The sequence below is a fragment of the Branchiostoma floridae genome, chromosome 9, assembly GCF_000003815.2.
Source record: "Branchiostoma floridae strain S238N-H82 chromosome 9, Bfl_VNyyK, whole genome shotgun sequence".
Taxonomy (NCBI): domain Eukaryota; kingdom Metazoa; phylum Chordata; class Leptocardii; order Amphioxiformes; family Branchiostomatidae; genus Branchiostoma; species Branchiostoma floridae.
Genome location: NC_049987.1, coordinates 23,126,526 through 23,146,596, shown reverse-complemented (window position 1 = coordinate 23,146,596; position 20,071 = coordinate 23,126,526). Strand labels below are relative to the sequence as shown.

Here is a 20,071-nt window from a genome sequence, read left to right as displayed (position 1 = left end):
ATATCTTAAAAAAATCTGCGGTAACATCAGACTCCGACGCAGCTGTAAATTTCTTCCGCACACTTCGAGACAGTATCAGCCCATGCATGCGATCCCGTTCCACATTGAGCGGAGAGAAAAAAAAACATAAACCCAATTACAACCACGGCTGTTTTGAGCAGTCGCTGGAGGAATGTTAATAAAATTGCCGGGTGAAAGATGAACGCACGCACGCTGCATACAAATTAACCTATACCCGATCGCTTCCGACAGATAATCGATACGTAATACCTTCTGAGAAATTATTTGAATATCATATCGATCGTGTAGATTGTCCATAAAAATGATACGTTACCATGGAAACGCCTATTTTCCTACGACAAATCCGCAATTACATGTCGTGAAGTTTAATGTTGAATATCCCCATATCAAATCTTTACATTCTACATTGTTCTTTAAACAAGGCACTCTCGACTTTTCGGACACAATGGTAGAAAGCCAATGAAGCATACACTGTACCCAAAGGTAAAACTTGGCATGCCATTTGTGTTTGGAAAGGGGGAGGGGGGCACGCCAATAGGCAACTGTAGGTCTGACAACTAGATTATTTGTATGCCTTCTAGACGGTCTATGTTTTCAACAAGCTACATTGATCCTGAGCATTTGATTACAACGTTAAACGTTACACATGTTTTCATACTCGAAGCATTCTTTTGAAACATGCCAAAACACACAGCGTGATCGTTTGCCAAAACCGCTACATTGAAGTTAACATGAAAATCAGATTTCCATATCTTTCCCACAAGGCATACTTTAACATGTCACCGTATATAACAGCACAGCCAACTGTTTCAAACATTGATCTACTGCAGCTATTTCAGCTGTGATTTAGTGGGCATGCCTACCTGTAAGTTGATTGTCCGCCGTCCACAATAGAATCTCGTTGGAGCATAAAATGTACTGACGCATTGTCCGTGACTTCCTGGTAAGGTCCAAATTTGGCAATGAGCAGATTCCAATGCACTAGCGATGGGGGCCATGGGCGTGGGGAATGGTGTGTTGGTGAGTGTGGCACAGCCAATTGACTAATAACATTCGCAAGGGGTGAGGCTATTCACGAAAAAGGTGGGGACCAAAACAAAAGAATCTGACCTGTTCTTTTTACAAATCTTTGAAGAGATGCTTTCTTGCGTTCTTGTGAGATTAGCCAAATTTGGATATCCTATAGTTATGTATGAATAAAACGAATGAATAGCTTAGAAAATCATACACTTCATGAGAGAGGCTACGGTAAACTTGTAATTTCTGTCCTTCCTTCATTTTGTGATAATCAGTTTATGCAGCTGACGAAAAGTTCGGAAGCTGGCTGCTTGCCAAAGGATTGATTACATTCACAGGGGGTGAGAATATTCAGGAAAAAGGAGGGCACCAAAACAAAACAATCTGACTTATTTTTTTCCAAATTGTTATATGACGAGATGTCATATGAGCACTTGAGATTTGTATATTCTATTGATATGTATATAGACGTAACTGAAGCAAGAAAATATAGTTCTTGAGACTAGGCACATTTTTAATGTCTGTCTGTCCTTGGTTTGTGATAATCTATTTATGCAGCTGACGAAAAACTAGAGCTGGCCGCTTGTCTCAAGTTCGTGACCTCGCACGACAGAACAAAGCACCAGGCGACCTGGTTACATGTTTCTACATCAGCAGGCGTAAATATCCCAGGCCGTGGGAGATCATTACCTTTCCAGATTAGGCCGTAATGATTTGATTATATGGATGACAGCCCGTGGAACTAAGAAACTGATGCGAGCGTGACCTTGCATGTTAATAGAAAAGCCAGAAACGGTAGGCATAAATATTTCAAACTGGGAAGATTTTAGCCTCTACCAAACTATGATGGCCACAGCAATTCATTTGCATGGCACAGTTAAATGATGTCCGTCCCGCTGACTGACTGACTGACTAGCCAATCATTCAACCTATTTTTGCCAAATCCTACTCTCCATTTTAATGTCATTTCAATATTGTAATGAGTTTCTGGCAGGGACAGCTTTCCAAGTCTTAGCATACTGGACATCCCTCCTGAAGACCTGAAAGAGGCTAGGAGAGATTTCCTCACCATATTAGCTTGGTAATCACTCGTGCGCCATGTATCCTGTGGGAGAAGACTAATGCAGCCCGGCACGAGAGGCATGGGGATGGATACGGCACACTTAACCGTATTGGGGCAATAGGAAATGACTTCGCGAGTGTCTTAGATTCAGGAAAGGGGGTTGATTCGCAATGAGTGGACAGAGTGCAATGGTTAAGCCCAGGGGAGTTTTTGTTTTGGCATCCGTCTGTCTCGGAAGACAATGGTAGGCAGACAGGGTGGGTTTAAGGCGACCCGTCTGCCTGGCCTGCACTTTTTAAGGTGAAGGAGGGGTGTGCACTTCCTTCTCCACCACCCTCTCGTCCACTGGCGCACTAAGTCCTACAGGGGCAATTGTTTGCAACGTGTAAGACGGCCCCAGCAGATGCAGGTTTGTTATTTGGAGTTTCCGTCTCCTAGGAGGACTTCCGACCAAGGATGTAAGGGGTTCCTCCTACCCCTGACTCGTGTGTCATGGCGGGTGCGTCATGCCCGAACATGCCCCTATGGCCTGTCACCACAACAAAGGCCTGTCACTGCCACTAGCCGAAGCTATGTACTCATTTACACCTGAGTTAGGTGAGGAAAGTCGTGTAAAGTGCCTTTCCCAAGGGCACAAGATCGGTGACACGGCAAGCGGATTTGAACCCGGGACCTCTCGGGCCTGAGACCAACGCGCTCCCGATCGTGCCACGCGGTCCCACCAGGGGAGTACACTACAGGCAAATCGGGTGCACGTTCACTGCAGCCCTAGAGCATGGTGTTTGTGTGCTTGATACATATTCTTCTTTAATTATTCCTCTTCTTTTCCAATTATGTCGTATAAGAAAATAAGACGAGAATACAGAAATAATTAGTAGAGCATTTTTCTCATGCACAAGACCGTACCATATTCAGAAATTGATATACAATGAGTATGTATTTAAAATACAAATTTGGTTCATTTATACATAGAAAGGATGCAAGAAAGCAAACAAACATGCAGATTGGCACTGGCACGGTATGTGTATGTGACACACTTGGCAGTATCGGGGTCATAGGAAATGACTTCGCGAGAGTCTTTCAGGACCGAGGACCGATTCACGATGATTATACCGGTTGCAATGGTCAACCCAAGGAAGTTCGCTACAAACAAATCGGGACTTAAGCCATCTGCGGGAGCAATGTGACTATACGAGCGAAAGAAACTAATGTATCAATCTGGATCAGGCAGTTAAACTCAAGGCGTGCTGTGCATGTGTTATCCAAACAAATCGGCCGGACCAAATGGCCTATTAAGAAAGACACGTGAGCTACTTCTGTTGATCAGTTGACGAATGATGGATGGTTTTATTTTTGTAAAACGTTGCAGCTGGTGGGCTGAATTGCAATTTACTTACATGTAGGAGTCAAGCTCCAAGTACATCTGCACTTACATAAATTAGCTTAACGGTACTTATAACTTTTAGCTACATATGACAGATTACAAAGCGCATTCTGCATCACTAGATCTTTCAAAGTGTAACATTTTCCACTCGGCGTCACCTAAAGATTAGTTGGCGATGTTCTGCGATATTTCACTCGCAGCAGTCCGTACAATAGCCTGTAATATGTCACAGCAATAAGGCCTAGGAAAAATGTTGTGTTTCCAATCACGATCCTGAAAGGGCTTGGTACCTGCGGATTTTCTTTTTTTAAATTTTGGCCGAAATAAACTATCAAATACAGTTTAACAAAATTTTATCAGCACACTGGTATTTTCGAATACAGCATCATGTTGTAATTGTGATGTTGAAATTAAGATGTTGATTTCTATAGAGACTAGTTCTATGATATTCTTACCTGTGTGTTTTGTCTTTGTTGTGACATTTACTTAGCTTGGTGGGGCAAAAATTATACAGATATACATTGTATATTCAAGACAAATTATAATTAATAAGCCGAACAAAGAAGTACAGTGTTTAATACGCATTCTTACATCAACTGTTCCGAGCCATAATCTGTAAACAGACTGTGAAAGTCTGTTTTGAATTTCATCATTCAGATGTCATATCGATTTTTGTCATATCGAAAATTTCATGACCATCGCTAGTTGTAGACCAAAAAAGCTAGTAGAATTTTTGCTCGGCCTAACTCGCGTTGAGATAATGTCCCGACGCAATAACTCGTGTCTTACGTGGGGTGGCCGCAGGCGCGTATTGCACGTCTAGCGTCGCCCAGAAAGATTACGCCGTTCTCGCGTCATTTGTTAAAGTCACAGCAGGTTTCAGCTCGCTCACGTAACGCATGCCACAGATGGATAAAAATGACAGGGATATGTATAGATAGTCTAAATAGATGTTATCGTCTAAATGCGCAGCTGTTGAAGCTGAAGCTCAAGTTGAAGCTCAGTTCCATGGTCGTGACAGAGAGACAGGCGCTATATACAGTATTTACAGGTTCACAAGGACAACAAAACGGAAAGATAACGAAGCTAAATGTTAAAAACGCGTTCTTCATCTATGAAATTCGTTGAGCGATCTGTGAAATCGTTGGTAGCTGAACTGTCACTGCGCAGTCGCAGTACGGTCGCAGTACAGTCGCACCACAGTCGCAGAACAGACGCAGCACGGTCACAGTACAGTCGCAGCACGGTCGCAGCACGGTCGTAATACGGTCGAAGCACGGTCGCAACTCGGTCGAAGCACGGTCTTAGTACGGTCTTAGTACGGTCTCAGAACGGTCGCAGCAAGGTCGCAGCCTCCAGTGGAAATGGGGTGTAAACGATATTCCTCGCACGTGCCACGCCATTCAAAGTTATTACTTCATCGCACCCAACCTTCAGTATTAATTGTTAATGCCCGTGATGTTGTGAATGCCAATATTTTGTGACCGGCCGTTGGAGGGATTTTTATGGTGGGATTGCAACCTGATGGCGTGTGGAGTGTGGGGTTGGATTTACGTTTTGTACAATTAATTTAGGCAAGCCACAGGTGGGTATGATGTGACAAATATACATCTATATATGATATTTAAATAATTGTATTTAAATCAAAGCCAAGTGCAAGTCAGAGTACGTGCTATTCAATGCAATTTGATGTCGAAATGTATGCCGTCAAGTATATTGATACAGTATACATATATATAGAATAGATTGGTGCACTCAAATATACCTCATATTGACATTACCAATGGAAAATAAGAATTAAAATTTCAAGAAAACTATAGGTGTTACCATGGAAACAAGCAATTTACCTTACAGAGGAGGAGCACAAAACTTCAATATTTCCAACATATATGATACATGTATTCATATCATTCCATGTAAATCAAGTTGAACGCCAACTGGACGCGCGCCAACTGTATGCGTGCAAGCCAAAACCGTAGCAATGCAATTGATCGATACCATCAATATTTTCAACATTGGAAGTAAAATCTGTGTAAAAACATTGAAAAAGTTGTTGCCTAATTTGCATTTCTTGTGTGCCATGCGGGTACAGCCAATAATTGGTGAAGTTGGGGCACAATGATATTACATGGCACAATTCCCTGGCTAGTGATATTAATGTATGCACACATTGCATGATGGGAAGGTAAAAAGACACTACTTGCGCTCACCCAGTCTACATATTGTGGTGGATGTTTATAAACAAACAAATAAACAAACAAACAAACAGTTTCTCACCTCAAAGAGGGAAAACACCTGGGCTGGCGCTTGCTCACGCGATGGCGGAAGGTTTATAAACAAACAAACAAACAAATAAACAAACAGTTCCTTACCTGACGGAGGGCGAACACCTGGACTGGCGCTTGCTAACGCGATGGCGGAAGGTTTATAAACAAACAAACAAACAAACAAACAAACAGCTTCTCACCTGACGGAGCGCGAGCACCTGGGCTGGCGCTTGCTCACGCGATGGCAGAAGGTTTAGAGACAAACAAACAAACAAACAAACAAACAAACTGTTTCTCACCTGGCGGAGGGCGAGCACCTCGGCTGGCGCTTGCTCACGCGATGGCGGAAGGTTTACAAACAAACAAACAAGCTACCAACCACATTTGACCCTTTGCTGACGTCATACTTCCGTTTCGGATGTATGACTTAACCTTTGGGTCATTTCAACTTGAGAAGGATCAGAGGACTGAACGAAAGCTTGTTGGTAAGCGTTTTATTTTGTGTACGGATATATGTTTCTTAAAATTGTAACATAACATAACATAACAAACAAACAAACAAACAGTTTCTCACCTGACGGAGGGCGAACACCTGGGCTGGCGCTTGCTCACGCGATGGCGGAAGGTTCATAAACAAACAAACAAACAAACAAACTGTTCCTCACCTGACGGAGGGCGAACACCTGAGGTGGCGCTTGCTCACGCGATGGCGGAATGTTTACAAACAAACAAACAAACAGTTCCTCACCTGACGGAGGGCGAACACCTGGGCTGGCGCTTGCTCACGCGGTGGCGGAAGGTTTATAAACAAACAAACAAACAAACAAACAAACAAACTGTTCCTCACCTGACGGAGGGCGAACACCTGGGCTGGCGCTTGCTCACGCGGTGGCGGAAGGTTTATAAACAAACAAACAAACAAACAAACAAACAAACTGTTCCTCACCTGACGGAGGGCGAACACCTGGGCTGGCGCTTGCTCACGCGGTGGCGGAAGAAGCCGCTCTCCTCCCAGAACCGGCGCGCCTTCCTCGTATACGCGGCCACAAATTCTCGTCCCATTTACATCGGTTGGTCGTATCCTCGGCCACAAATCGGGGGGTACATTCACTGTCGTCGCTCTGGCGCATGTCCTTCGTGTGTTAAACGTGATCTGTGGGTAAAAAAGACACTTTCTTATTCATCTTCTCTTCCAATCATCGATAAGTAGATAGGAATATGATACGAGTCCAAAAGATATTTCATTCCTCCTCTCTTCCAATCACGGATTTTACGATAAGATTAGAATACTGAATGAATCAGAGTAGCCTTAGTCGTGCTCAATACTGTATAATATCCTGGAATTACATAAGACATTATCTAATAAACCTGGAAGTTGATGAGTAACTGCTTTTTGGCTTATCTCATTACCCGGGCGTCTAACCTTCATCGACATTTACTAATAGTTGAAATTAGTATGTTATCCCCGAGAGGCAAGCTTATAAAAGGCCGGCACGGGTCAACTCCAACTGTAGAGTCCACAACTGTTGCTTTTCATCCACCAGCAGTGTAACTGGGAGATGCGTTTATTTCTGAGTTCAGAGGTTTTAAATAGTATGAATCAGTTCACACAAAAAGGCCCCAAGTCAGCATTGACCCTCGTCTTCTCCACATACACACACACACACACACACACACACACACACACATACAAACACACACACATACCTACACACTCACACACACAGACACACGCACACAGAAACACACGCATATACACACGCACACACATACTCACATATACACACTATATTACATCATCATCCGTTGCAATTGTTGCGCTATAAACGTTGACTTGACTTGTTATGTCTAAATGGACATAACCCGACAAATAGGGGCCAAATATGCTCATGAAATCCCTTCAGTCCAGTTATGCAAAAATGTATCTCTTTATAGTGACCATGTCTCTTGTACTGCAGTCCAGTGTTGTTGGACGTGACTCGAATATACTCTCCACAAAAATGGCCATGGATAATGAGGGGAGCTTTACATGATGCCGGGACATCAAACCTGAGCCGGAGGTAAGGATAATTGTCACAGTAATTCTCCAGGTAGCAATATTGTAGCAATTTAGTTGTTACCAAGGTCACAACCATCTGCAAATGATAGGTTTTTCTACCGGGGGCTGGGATACAGTTGGACATACATGTATGCTAACATAGTTATTTTGCAACTTTTATGATTTTGCAATATCCAAGATCGACAACCAGCTTATGGGGCAATGGTGAATATGTTGGACGCTCGCTCTGAACAGACCAGACAATTTCAATCGGACCGATTTTCCGAATCATAGGATACAAAGACACCTTGTATCAATCTAGTATTGGGATATAGTCATTGTTTCATTCTTTTACATATTAGTTTTTTTATTCAGTGAAAACAAACTATTTTTACAAATGTACATCCGAAAAAGTATGAAATAACAGTAATATCATTGCTTAGTAATATTATAGGTTAGTTATAACATTGCTCAGTTATTACAAATCGTCTAAGGCACAACAATCATTAGCATATATTAGCATCTTTGTTCACTTTGCAAGACTGAAGGTTGGGTTTGATGTGTTGTACGTAACAGGTAAAAATAACGTATTTCCCGGTAAGTGTGCCAAAAACACACAGATTTGGCGAGCCAATGACCACCTGTACGTGGCAGTATTTGCATTTTGCTACTAAGAACCGTACTTTCCCGATAAGGATACACTGTAATAGGTTCTGGTTTCTGAATGGTTGGGATATAGTAATGGTAATTCTAAGAAATCTAAACATTGAAGCAACGCAGTCAGATCAATTTGTCCCTACTTGATCATTATTATAATATAGTGACTGTCTGAATCTCAGTTTAAGGTTACATATGATGAAACAGAACTACACTTGTCCTGGAATAAACCCCTCATGATGATGCATAGGCTCGCTACTAGTTATGTAACTCGCCTATGACCCTCTTCGAAGAAATAAGATACCGTGACTTTGAAGTTGCTACTAGGGTCATGGCTTCCTACAAGTGATCTATCGTAGAGTGGAGCTCGTTAATAGCAGGTACTGTAGGAGAATCCTTATCAGATCGCTTGTAGCGAGATGTGAAAAAGGTTAGGTGTGGCAGGTCGTTCGGTGCAATATAACCAGCTGGTGATGCACCATTTGTATACAAATCTGGTGTGTTATGCTCAGGGGAATTCATACAGACACAGGTACAGAAGTTGGTGTGTTATGCTGAAGGGCGGTTATACCGGCTGTACAGATGAGATACAGCTACAGATGCAGAAACGGGTATGTCACACAGAAGGTAGTTATACCGACTATACTGATACAGATATAGATGCTAGTATTTTATGCCGAAGGGTGTACAGTTACAGATACAGAAGGGCGGTAATACCGAAAATATCGCAACATAATGTTATACAGATACAGACATTGATTAGTTTAAACGTTCTTACCCATTCAACTGCATTTCACATATTTAGGTCTGTATATGTTGCCTGTAACAAAAAGGCACTGACTATGTCCTTGGAAAGACCGATACATGTACCCTTTAGTAAGATATATCGCCATAAGCCCTACCAGGTTATGTAATCCAACTTCGTGCCCTCCCAGACATAATAAGATAGAAGTCGATGTAATTGTGCCTTAAATCATTTACCAGTCTCTCCTCACAGAGGGTGTGTCAAGGTGTCCTGGGAAATATAGGTCACCCTGGCGGATGTCCTTATATGGAAGAGATTGCTGCAGACGACAGGGAGCACCGGGTCTCCGCGGGAAAAATGACTGTCGTTTTTTATGTAGCGAGTAATAAAACAGGATAGTCTGGGGTCCGGACAATTTCCAGGGCCTGCAAAGGACAGCTTCTCGGCTGTCAACATGTCCCTCTGAGGAAATTTACCACAGCCATCCTGAATGAGACCTGGATGCAGTCTGGCATCTCATGGTAGAAACAGGGAGGAGGCTTAGTTTCTATATGCAGGATGATTGAAACAGTACACGTTTCTAAAACACAATCTAGGTGGAGCTTTGCTGAATGCCATCAAGACATGGTTTGGAAACAATAAATTCTGAATGGAAATACCATCAATCAAAACGTATTACTCCCATGGTAACAGTTTACTCCGCAAAGGCATTACATGGGACCAAATGTGCTTACAATACACTGTCTGAAGCATTCGCAGACGAAAAGTAATCGGGTTTACAATTACGGCGTCAGGATGAATTTTTCATCCTGGCTGTTACCAAGGAAATCCCTGTGGAAGTACCAACAGAAACCGCTAGAGAGCGCACCTAGCCTTTCAGAATTCTCTAACGTAACTCAATATATTGTTTGCTCCGTTTCTTCTTCCTCTATTTCTTCGAATTCTTATCCAAACAATCAAGTTCAATGACCTGCACCAGACGGCTGTCACCATGGTAACTGGTAAAGTAGCAGACACCCTGTGGTGTTTCATTACATTATGTAGCAAGTTGCATGACAGAGTTAGATGGGCTGATCACCATGTTTATGAATGTGATGGAGTAAGAATAAACAGAGTAGCAGCTTGTTAGGCTAGACCATGTAAAGGTAAACCTGATGTTAAACTTTACATGAAAGTAGTTGTTATACATGTAGACCTTACAAAAGTCGCTGTACTTTTGTCGTGTCAATAAAGATTTCGTTTCATGAAAACCACTCTAGTGACATGTTGTAAACAGAAATGGATGATAAATAGAATGTATTTGCCTGCAAATATTCCCTTCCTAGTTTTCCCTGTTGCGACTGCGCATGCAGTGCATTTCCTTTGTCAGCACTTCATTTTTATGTCTGTCTGGTCTCCATCATTATTCTGTGCTAGCACATTTCCTTTACAGTAAATGCAGGTCTGCCGTTGACCTTATTCTCAGCATGTATGAGACCGCTACTATTTTAATGGGGAAACCGAGATAAAGTAGCGCATAACGGGAAGAGGCAAAGCAGAAGTGAAGTCTGCAATAAATCTTTAAGTCTGTGCGTCGGAGGAATAGCCATTAAACATCGGCGGGCGAGACGTGCGTTACGTGCTGCACATTGAAGTCGGGATAATGTTTGTATTAATTCCTCTTCAATCTAGATAACAGAAAAATCACGACATGTGTGTGAATCCATCTCTTCTGCTTTATTAATGGGTGTGCGGTGTGACGATCTTTGTATTTTGTAGAAGCAAAATAACTGGTTAGCGTTTTATTCAAGACCTCTGATTAGATTAATTCCTTTTCAATTTAGATAACAGAAAAATCAAGGCATGAATGTGAATCCATCTATTCTGCTCTATTATGGGGGTAAGAGGGGTGTGCGGCGTCACGATCTGTTTTATTTTGTAGAAGCAAAACAACTCGCCTTGAGATGAATATCCGGTGAGCAAATGCCAAACCTCAGTAAAATCATGAAAGTCCCAGTCACTAAGCCTTTTGAACTATGGTAACTCTCGGATACTCATGATATAATGTTACTGCTTACCAAAGCTATACTAATATTTTGGTCACAATAACATACAACATTCTCTGTAAACAGATATATCTGTGGTAAGCGTTTTATTCACGATCTCTGAGCCTAGGGTGTAATCCCGTCAGATATCATCGGCTATTGTTCCACCTGCCGATACTTACCCACCCCTCAATGACAAATGATCGGTCCCCATGGTAACGGCTTTTCATGGCGCTAAATAAATGATGACAGTGAATGATGTCAGACTTGGATTTCATGCCGTAAAGAGGAACATCGAGTGTGTTTATGGGGGTTTAAAGTGTTCCCCGCCAATAAACAAGGAGGTTGAAGGTAGCGGAGGGTTTTATATTGGTTCCATGGGACGGTCCACGGGAAGAGAGTCTTGTAACATTTTGACAGGGTCATTTTCATTATATGTATAATTTTAGATTTTGAAGTCAACCATTTTAGATTACCTGTGTTCTAATGCCCATGAACCTTGTATGACTGTACACATTAGATATTTGCGTCGATGGCATTATCATATATCATTTCAGCCATGAATATTCAAGGTTATATATATCCGTGACGATGCAAAATAATTTAAGTGAACAGGATGAAATGTATACTTTCTATGTGTAAAAGGTTGTAATCAAAAGGTGACAAATTGTAAATATTCTATATTGATGTCAGAGCAATCTACACAAAATAACGAATTTTGACCCATATAACTAGGGCTGAACTTGTGCATTTATCTACGTCAGAACGAAAATGGTCATGAGCTTTGGGAGGAAAAAAGCACTTGTACACGGAAAGAGGTCACGTGGGTTTTCAGCCCCCTAGCAGCTTCTTATGAAATTGCAGGGGCTTTTTATGTAACAAAGTAGCATAGATTAATATCATGTACGTTTTATTACTGGTGCAGAAATATGATATACATGTTATACTCCAAAGTGCTGAGGAGAGCCGTTTTGGATTTCACTGCTTTTAACGTCTGTCTCGATGCAGTCATAAAGAGACTTCCAGATTCCCACCCTTTTAAGCGAGTTTCCATATACAAAAGGTCTTGGCAATATCTTCCCTTCTTGCACGATAAATATTCACTACTGCAATGGGAAATTAAGAAAACATGTATCGGTTCTATGTACTACTTCTATTCCGGCTTCAGAATAAATATAGCACTAATGACTTGTTAGGAAATGAAATCCCTAGGAAAGTAGAATTCATAGCCAATCAGCGCAAAGAAGTGTCCGACGATAATGTAAATTGCATTTGATGGCCAATCAGCACCAAGGGGTAGTATGTCAATGACAAAAAACAACTGGGAATGATTATTTGAGGGCCATTCAGCACCTAGGACTAGGAAAGTAGAGTACATGACCAATCAGCGCAAAGAAGTGTCCGACGATGACATAAATTGCACTTAATGGCCAATCAGCACCAAGGAAAAGTCTGCCGATGGCAAATAGCTGGGAAGGATAATTTGATGGCCAATCATCACCAAGGACTTGTTAGCCAATGACATTTCCGGGAAGGGAGAAGTCATAATGAATCAACCAAGGAGTTTTCGGACGATAATATTGCTGTGATTTGATGGCAAATGAGCACCAAAGAAAGGTTGACCAATCAAATAGCCAAGACAGCAGACCTGGTAGCCAATCATGATAGCTTGACATTTAAAAAATGGGGATCAATGTTAAAATAGGAATAAAACAAAATGTTGATAGCCGTTCAACACTGATACTTGGGACAGTCCCTTTTACATCCGGTCGCTAGGGGGCAGTGCCGGTTACGTCATTGGTAGAAATCGATCGATAGCCAATGTTCATAACCGGTTTGGCTTCGGTCCAGACTGGGTAACCGATGTGTCAGGAACCAACATAGTTTGTGGGCTTAGTTTGGCTTTCTTCGTTACAAACGACGAATTGGACAGTCTACCCCAATCACAATGAATAGATGCATAGAGTCAAGAAAGCTCGTCTCTACCAGGCTAACTGCGCTGGCGATAGGGAAATAGTTTAGGGGAGTTTGGCCACCTTAGGGTACATTGACTATGTACACATAGGAGTGGGAAGAGTTGCCAAAAAGATACAAAAACAAAGTTTCTGATTAAGTATGAAAGATATCCGCCAGGGAGCCCAAGCTTGATTTTGACCATTGTCTTTTTAACACTTGCTAACTTACCCAATATAATCACAATCCATTCAGCCGTTTTGAAGTAATACTGACCTCCGATATCCGGACAGACAGACAAGCACACACAGACACACTCAAAACAATACCTCCATAGAGGTCACGATTATTATCTAAGCCTGAAGGATAAATAAAACAAATTCTGCTATGATGATTTCTTTCAACACATTAATAAAAGGAACGTCTACAAACACCTTTTTGTATCCGTTAAAATGACTGTCTGAATGCTACTTTACATTATCCAGTCATATGCGATCATGCTACTTGTTTTAGATGCAAATAGCAACATTACACCACTTAGTCTATTATGTGTAACACACGATGATAGAGTCATGCATTATAATAGATTTAATAGTGTGTACTTATGATTGATCTATCAAATTTTCGTTTCGCACCAAATAATGCTATTAGCAAGCATAACTGTTCTCCGCGTAGAGTTCCCCCATCAATATCAGCCCCAACACTGCTGAGTGTGGTATATCGGCTGGTTTATAAACCATTATAATATCTGTAGACATATGAAAGCGCAGTTCTGGAAGTCTGCAGACCATAACTAGCGGGAACCCGTACCGTCTGGGGGTGAGGTTTTTATCGATCAGATCCTGGGACATTGTGGATTCCAGATGTGTCTCTTCAAACGTAATCAATTTCTGCCTTTGTTCCCAATGACAAGGCACGCGAGCTCCAATCTCGGGGACAGAAAACCCTTATAGACCTCAGACAGCGCACGTATACAACGCTTTCCGGGCGCATTTATCAACATTCATGTACATAGTCTTGTATTATTACTTTAGATACCTAATGGAATGTTGCTTTCACAGCAATTCTTACTTTTCATCCAAACAATTTACTTCCGCTGCTGTTCTACGATGCAAGTCACACAAGCTCATAGATTGAGGCCAGTAAAGACTTACAGAACTCAGACATCGCACGTACATGTGTACATACCATTTCGTTCGTTCGTCCGTCCGTTCGTTCGTTCGTTCGTTCGTTCGTTCGTTCAGACCCTTGCAGTGTCTAGTGGCGTACAGGTCATAAAGTTTGCTCGCAGTTTCAGTAACAAGGTAGGGTTGCAAGCCCTATCCCATAACCGAGACACCTCCTCAAACACAGGACCTCCATTTGATGTTCCTTCCAAAAGACGGATGTAGCCGCAACAGAGATGCCCCACCCAGTTATAGAACCAGGGTCTTCTAGTTACCAACTAATTGGAGCCAGGCGTTTAGCTATGAGGCTGTTACCAGTTGAGCTACATATGGTCTTTCTGATTGGAAAAGACCCATAATTTTGCATCATGAAAATAGACATAAAAATGCCGCTTTTAGCATAATCGTCAATACCTTCTTTTTTCAAAACACTTTCCACTGGGTAACATTATTCTGTCGTTATCGGATAAACTAAAAATCCCTTCCCCGTACCCAGGCCAGGTTCAATACTCTGGCGTTGTGATCTAAGTGATCTTGGCACCTTCAAAGGAAAACGGCAGGACACTATAGGTATTCGACTGCTCCACAGTTGAGTTTGACCTATCGTGATATTTTACTTTGAGCTGATAAAAAGTACCCACAACATGACGAAACGTCATAGTACCTAAAGCACAACATTTTTTTAACACTAAACACTAAAGGCTGTTGATCGACCAAAGATTTAAAAAGTCACTCAACGAATTCGAAAGATAGATAGCGAATATTTTCAAGATTTGTTTGTTTTGTCGTTTGAATATTTTGCATCATATTCGAACTATAAAATCATTGGTCACAAAAATTCAGTTTTGGTCGCTGTGCGGTCACACACGCGCCGCGTTCGCCATTTAGTAGACAGCTGGCCTAAAACAACTCAAGGCAAAACATGTAGTTAGGACGCAGTATGTTTTAAATACGATTTCAAACGTTTTTCCAATCATAAAACGTTCTATAACAGACTTTTCTTGACGATATAATTGTCTGCGAGTATCAAGTAACATATGGATACATTTATCCAAACAGACCTATCTTATCATTTGTCACCCTTCACAATATGACTTTTATCCAGTTAGTACTATCTTTCACGGCACTCAATTTGCGTGCCCCTGCTGTGACGTAATTCAATTTTCTCAGGTATAATTACCAATAGACATCCGTGATTAACTCCAATCACCATCATAAACATCGGAAGGACATCACTTATGCACTAAGTATCATTATAAAGGTCATTATCTGCTCGAATTACGCTCAGATATGACATAAACATTCGACTTCTGCCAGCATCTGATGCCTGGGGACTAGGTGTGGTGAGCATTGGCCTAGTTTGTGAACTTCCATCTGCTGAATGCTTTGTATCAACCGCATCTTTTGCACACTCATGTACATCTCGGAAGGAACAGAATATGAACGAATTGCACATGACAATAGCTTTGAATTCAATGCTCTTAACAGATAAGACGTGCATATTTTGAAGATGACCACAAATAGGTGACAGATCGGACGTTGAAGTTCTGATTTGCCACTGCAGATTGTGACTTAGCTAAAATTCGTTTCCCCAAATAAGTATTTTTTAAACTTGTGCAACTGCTCTTACCTTCTCTTGGATTGAGCAACTCTAAAAAGCAGGTAAGTTTTTAGAATGTTTTATCTGACTATTACTGTTATACTTTGCTTCCTGATCAATGATCAAAGTGACGGCAATGGGAGAAAGGACCAAGTATGCAGACTCCTGAAGTTTTAAACTCATTATTTTATGTTGGAAAGAGAGAAATCAAAGAAGCAAACGAGTTCTTGAAATGTTTTATGTGACTGTTGCTTTGCTTACTGATTGATGATGCTACAATGATCAAACTGACGGCAATGGGAGGAAGGGCCAAGCATACAGGCTCCTGAAGTTTTAATCACCTTATCTCCTTTCATGATAGAGCAAACTAAACGAAGCAAACAAGTTCTTAAAACGTTTCATCATTAGTTTTTTTGCTTACTAATGATGCCACAATCAAAGTGGCGGCAATGGCAGAAAAGGCCATGCATGGAGACGTTTGATCCGTTTGATAAATGCTGGTGGCTTTCAAAGCGGCCTTATGTTCTTTTCTTCTGAAGATCAATAAAGCACACTTGAGACTGTACGTGCCTGACTTGTAGGAAATGTGATTCGCGCGCGCCTAGCAGAAATGTAGCGTCTTCAATCGTCTGGAATGACCTTAGCTTGTTTTCAGGGTATCAAAACATAGCGGTCAAACTATGTATACAAGATGCACTGTATTTCTCGGTGGCTCAGAAAATACTGTCTTATCCCTAATAAAGATTATCATCATAATCTTCCCCTAAAGATAACTGGAAATTGCTAGAAATCATTCTATTAAAATCAGAACCCATTTATGTTTAGACTCCGATTCCACTAGACGGCGACCTTGCTGTGTTCTTAATTGGATATGTGCAACCCTTGATTTCGTAACTGCAATGTCATGCAGAAAAATGACCAATAAAAACAAGAAAACATGAAAAACGTAGAATCAGACTCACTGCGAAGATTGATTCGTTTTTTCTTATCCTTGAAATTCGTTGAGTACTCCGTTAAATCTTAGTTTGCAACACGGTTGCAGCAAGCCCGTCACCATAGTTGAATGTGGATATCATACAAGAGAGCATTCCTCTGTGGCTCAAAAATGTATCATCTCACCCAACAAATATTATGCAATTCAAACCGAAACAATCATCCAGAAAAATGCAAGCACCAAGGAAGAAGAATAGCCAGCAATACGCATACCTAAGGAACATTTCATTAGATTTGACCTGCTCAGATCATATTACAAGCACAGCGAGATGGAATGGTTCATTGAGTTGTGATTGGTCATCAATCTACCGACGTTTGTCAGCTATTCTTGCTAACAGTTCAAAAGTTGCGACCCTTTCCTGTTGAATTGTGAAGTAAGTAGGGGTTCGGGCCACCAGATTTCCCCAAGGCATCGTAACAAGACCTTGTTACAAGTCTGGAGACCTGAGAACATGGCTCAATGTCGGCTGCAGTTGGCAAAACATGTATTCCTTACGCCTAGGGGTCATTCCATGTTCTATTTCCGACATCAGTAGATTTTAGAGATAAAGAGACGAGGTAGGATATTAGTCTCAGTCACATTGAGTTTCAGATCGCATATTTCGCATAGGATCGCATCCTATGGATGGATTAGGACTTAAACGAAGTACATTTGTAATCTGCATCTCTTATATTTCATCTAACCCTCACCCTGTTCCCTTGTGACCTCAACGAAAAGCGGCCTCCATGCCGATTTGACCTTCTCATGAATAAATAAAGGCTCAAACAAACATTACAAAACAAAGGCTCAAAACTGCACTGAGCTATTTGAAGCGTACTTGTAAGCATATCAATTCAGAGTTTTGGTTTGAAACCCTGTGAACTCCAGTTCTGATTTAGTTTTTGACGAAAGATAGTGGATGTTCGTGTTGCTCGAGTGACCGTTATCTTGGATATTTTATCATCTTGATGTCTAACCTTCATCAGCAATTCTGTTCAGTCTTAGCATGAAAGTTCATCTGTGTTGTAAAGTTACATGTGGAAAAAACTAAACTTTATGTGACCAACACCAAGTTAGATTGGGACTTACCCAAATTTTTCAGCCGACTCCGTCAGCCTTGTTCAACATTCCTTGTTGGTTACATAAAGTTCAGTTTTTTCCACAATTCTGTTAAGTGATGCAGAGACGAGGTTGGATATTTATCTCGGTCATGTTTGATTTAGGGTCACATATTTCGTGTCTCCTTACCAACGGGAAAACAATCAGAACGCAATGAGTTGCGCTTCATGTATTTGTTGATTCCTTCACAAGCATCAAGTGTAATTATGATAGTACTGCTGTATATCATAAATGTATCAACAAACTACATCAACAAACCACATCGTCAATGAAGGTTGCACAAAGTCAGATAATAAGATACGCAAGGTGACAGCTACTCAACCAACTGGATTGCTCTTTCATCTACGTTTTGGTATTCTGGACTAATTGTTTCTTGTACTGTTATCAATTCTATCATATTTTTATATCACTTTGATGGTACATGCTCATGTTTGCACATGTTTGTATAACATATATATGTTTCTTAGTGGCCCAAGTATAAGTTGTATAACGTCATCAGAGTGTTTTTCATTTGCATGAACCTAACAATGCCGCAGGTGTGTAGGCGGCACGCTCACTCAGGGGTCGATACCGTTTTAGCGCCTTGCGAAATCGTCAGCGATTTTCAAAATGTCATCATTTAATCGCACGTTCAAAAGCACTGTAGCTGTTATAACGTTGGTCCACCTTTATCCGTAGGGTATATCCGTTGTTTCTAAAAACAGGGTATTCAAGGATTTTAAGTCGACTGTCGGTGGTTTCAAACTGCAATATTTTCGAAATACTGGAGTTTGAAACAAGGTGTTTAAAATGTTTGAAACCACCATCGACGTAATACTCCCAGCAGATACCCTGTTTCTAAAAGCAACGGATATAGGTTTCTCCACGGATAAAGGTGAACTAACGTTACTATTTTTGTGTAGCTATTGGCTCTCCTCAAATTGCCTTCATTTTCCAAGATGAAGGATCGGGATAGAAGAAAATGCCCGACAGTTGCCTTGATTTCCTCTCAGTTGGCAGCTTGTCGATACGTCCGTTTTTTTACCAAAGAATCCCGGACGCATTTGATCTACACCAGCGCACTGTTACGTACGTTAAATCATCTGCCCAACCCAAAGGCAGCCCGCTCGATCAGGAATACCAGACAGTCTATGGGCGACCAGATAGACCCCAAACTAGCCCGCACATCTGACTTATCATTTCCCCATCTATTTAGCATTGATGAAGAAGATTCTCTGCTTACATAGCCACTTTGTATTGACCTAAAATTGGACGGGAACCAAATTCTAAACGATAACCCTCCGACCGATTCGGACGCCCCGTCAGACATCATCATACATACACTCCTCGCGACATTATAGGCAGACAAAAATCTTCCACCCTTCACCGCTTATTCAGAATATAGATGACTCGGTAAGGAAATGAACTCACCCTCTACTCTATCAGGGATTGGTACGTAGCACATCAGCCAGCTCACACAGACTGTAACTGACGAGAAGGTTGGGAGATCCTGAGGCAACCATGGCGGTCCCGGCCCACCTCCCTGCAGCTGCTACCATATCGCCGGCGTCTTCTTGTTCTGGCGGGCGGTGGGAAGCTGCATCACCTGATCCGGCAGCCTCCACAGCCGGACCCATTGGAGCAGATCAATCACCATGCCGCTGAGATTCGGGGACCGGCTCAAAATCCGTCCGCAAACGGCAAGGGAAATCTTAATCGTTAATAATATGTCATCAGGTTGGTGAATAAATATATAAGGTTTTTTTTTTTTTTACAAACACATATTTTTCAAGTATTTGAACATATTTCCATCAGATATTTTTCTTTGAAAATATGTGGATGTAGATGAAGAACGTTGCTGTTCTAAAATTTAGATCGTTTCACATTTTTGAAGGGATAAACAAACATCCAGATAAACAATGTTTAAAGACTATTCAATCTAAAACTGAATGAGATTCGGAGATTACTTTCGAAATCAATGAAAAATGGTCTGGTATTCATATGGATTTCTTTATGTGTTTCTATCTGGCTTTCTATTTTGCCAGTTTTTATTTGGGGGACTTTG

The 20,071-nt window shown here is 41.4% G+C and overlaps 1 protein-coding gene across 4 annotated transcripts in view; it reads right to left on the bottom strand.

Annotated features, from left to right (window-relative positions):
* The window catches only part of LOC118423047 (glial fibrillary acidic protein-like), a 48,743-nt gene extending 29,113 nt beyond the window's left edge, over window positions 1-19,630 (bottom strand). For 2 of the 4 annotated variants that reach the window (XM_035830946.1, XM_035830947.1), the window contains exons 1-2: window positions 19,438-19,630; window positions 6,699-6,905 (exon numbers count right to left, since the gene is read on the bottom strand). In XM_035830946.1, the coding sequence (XP_035686839.1) occupies window positions 6,699-6,814 (116 nt within the window). In that variant the 5' untranslated portion in view covers window positions 6,815-6,905; window positions 19,438-19,630. Of the gene's footprint in view, window positions 1-884; window positions 1,047-6,500; window positions 6,567-6,698; window positions 6,906-19,437 lie in introns of those variants that run through there. The other 2 variants (XM_035830949.1, XM_035830948.1) reach the window with 2 other exon arrangements.
* Window positions 19,631-20,071: the final 441 nt, after the last annotated feature.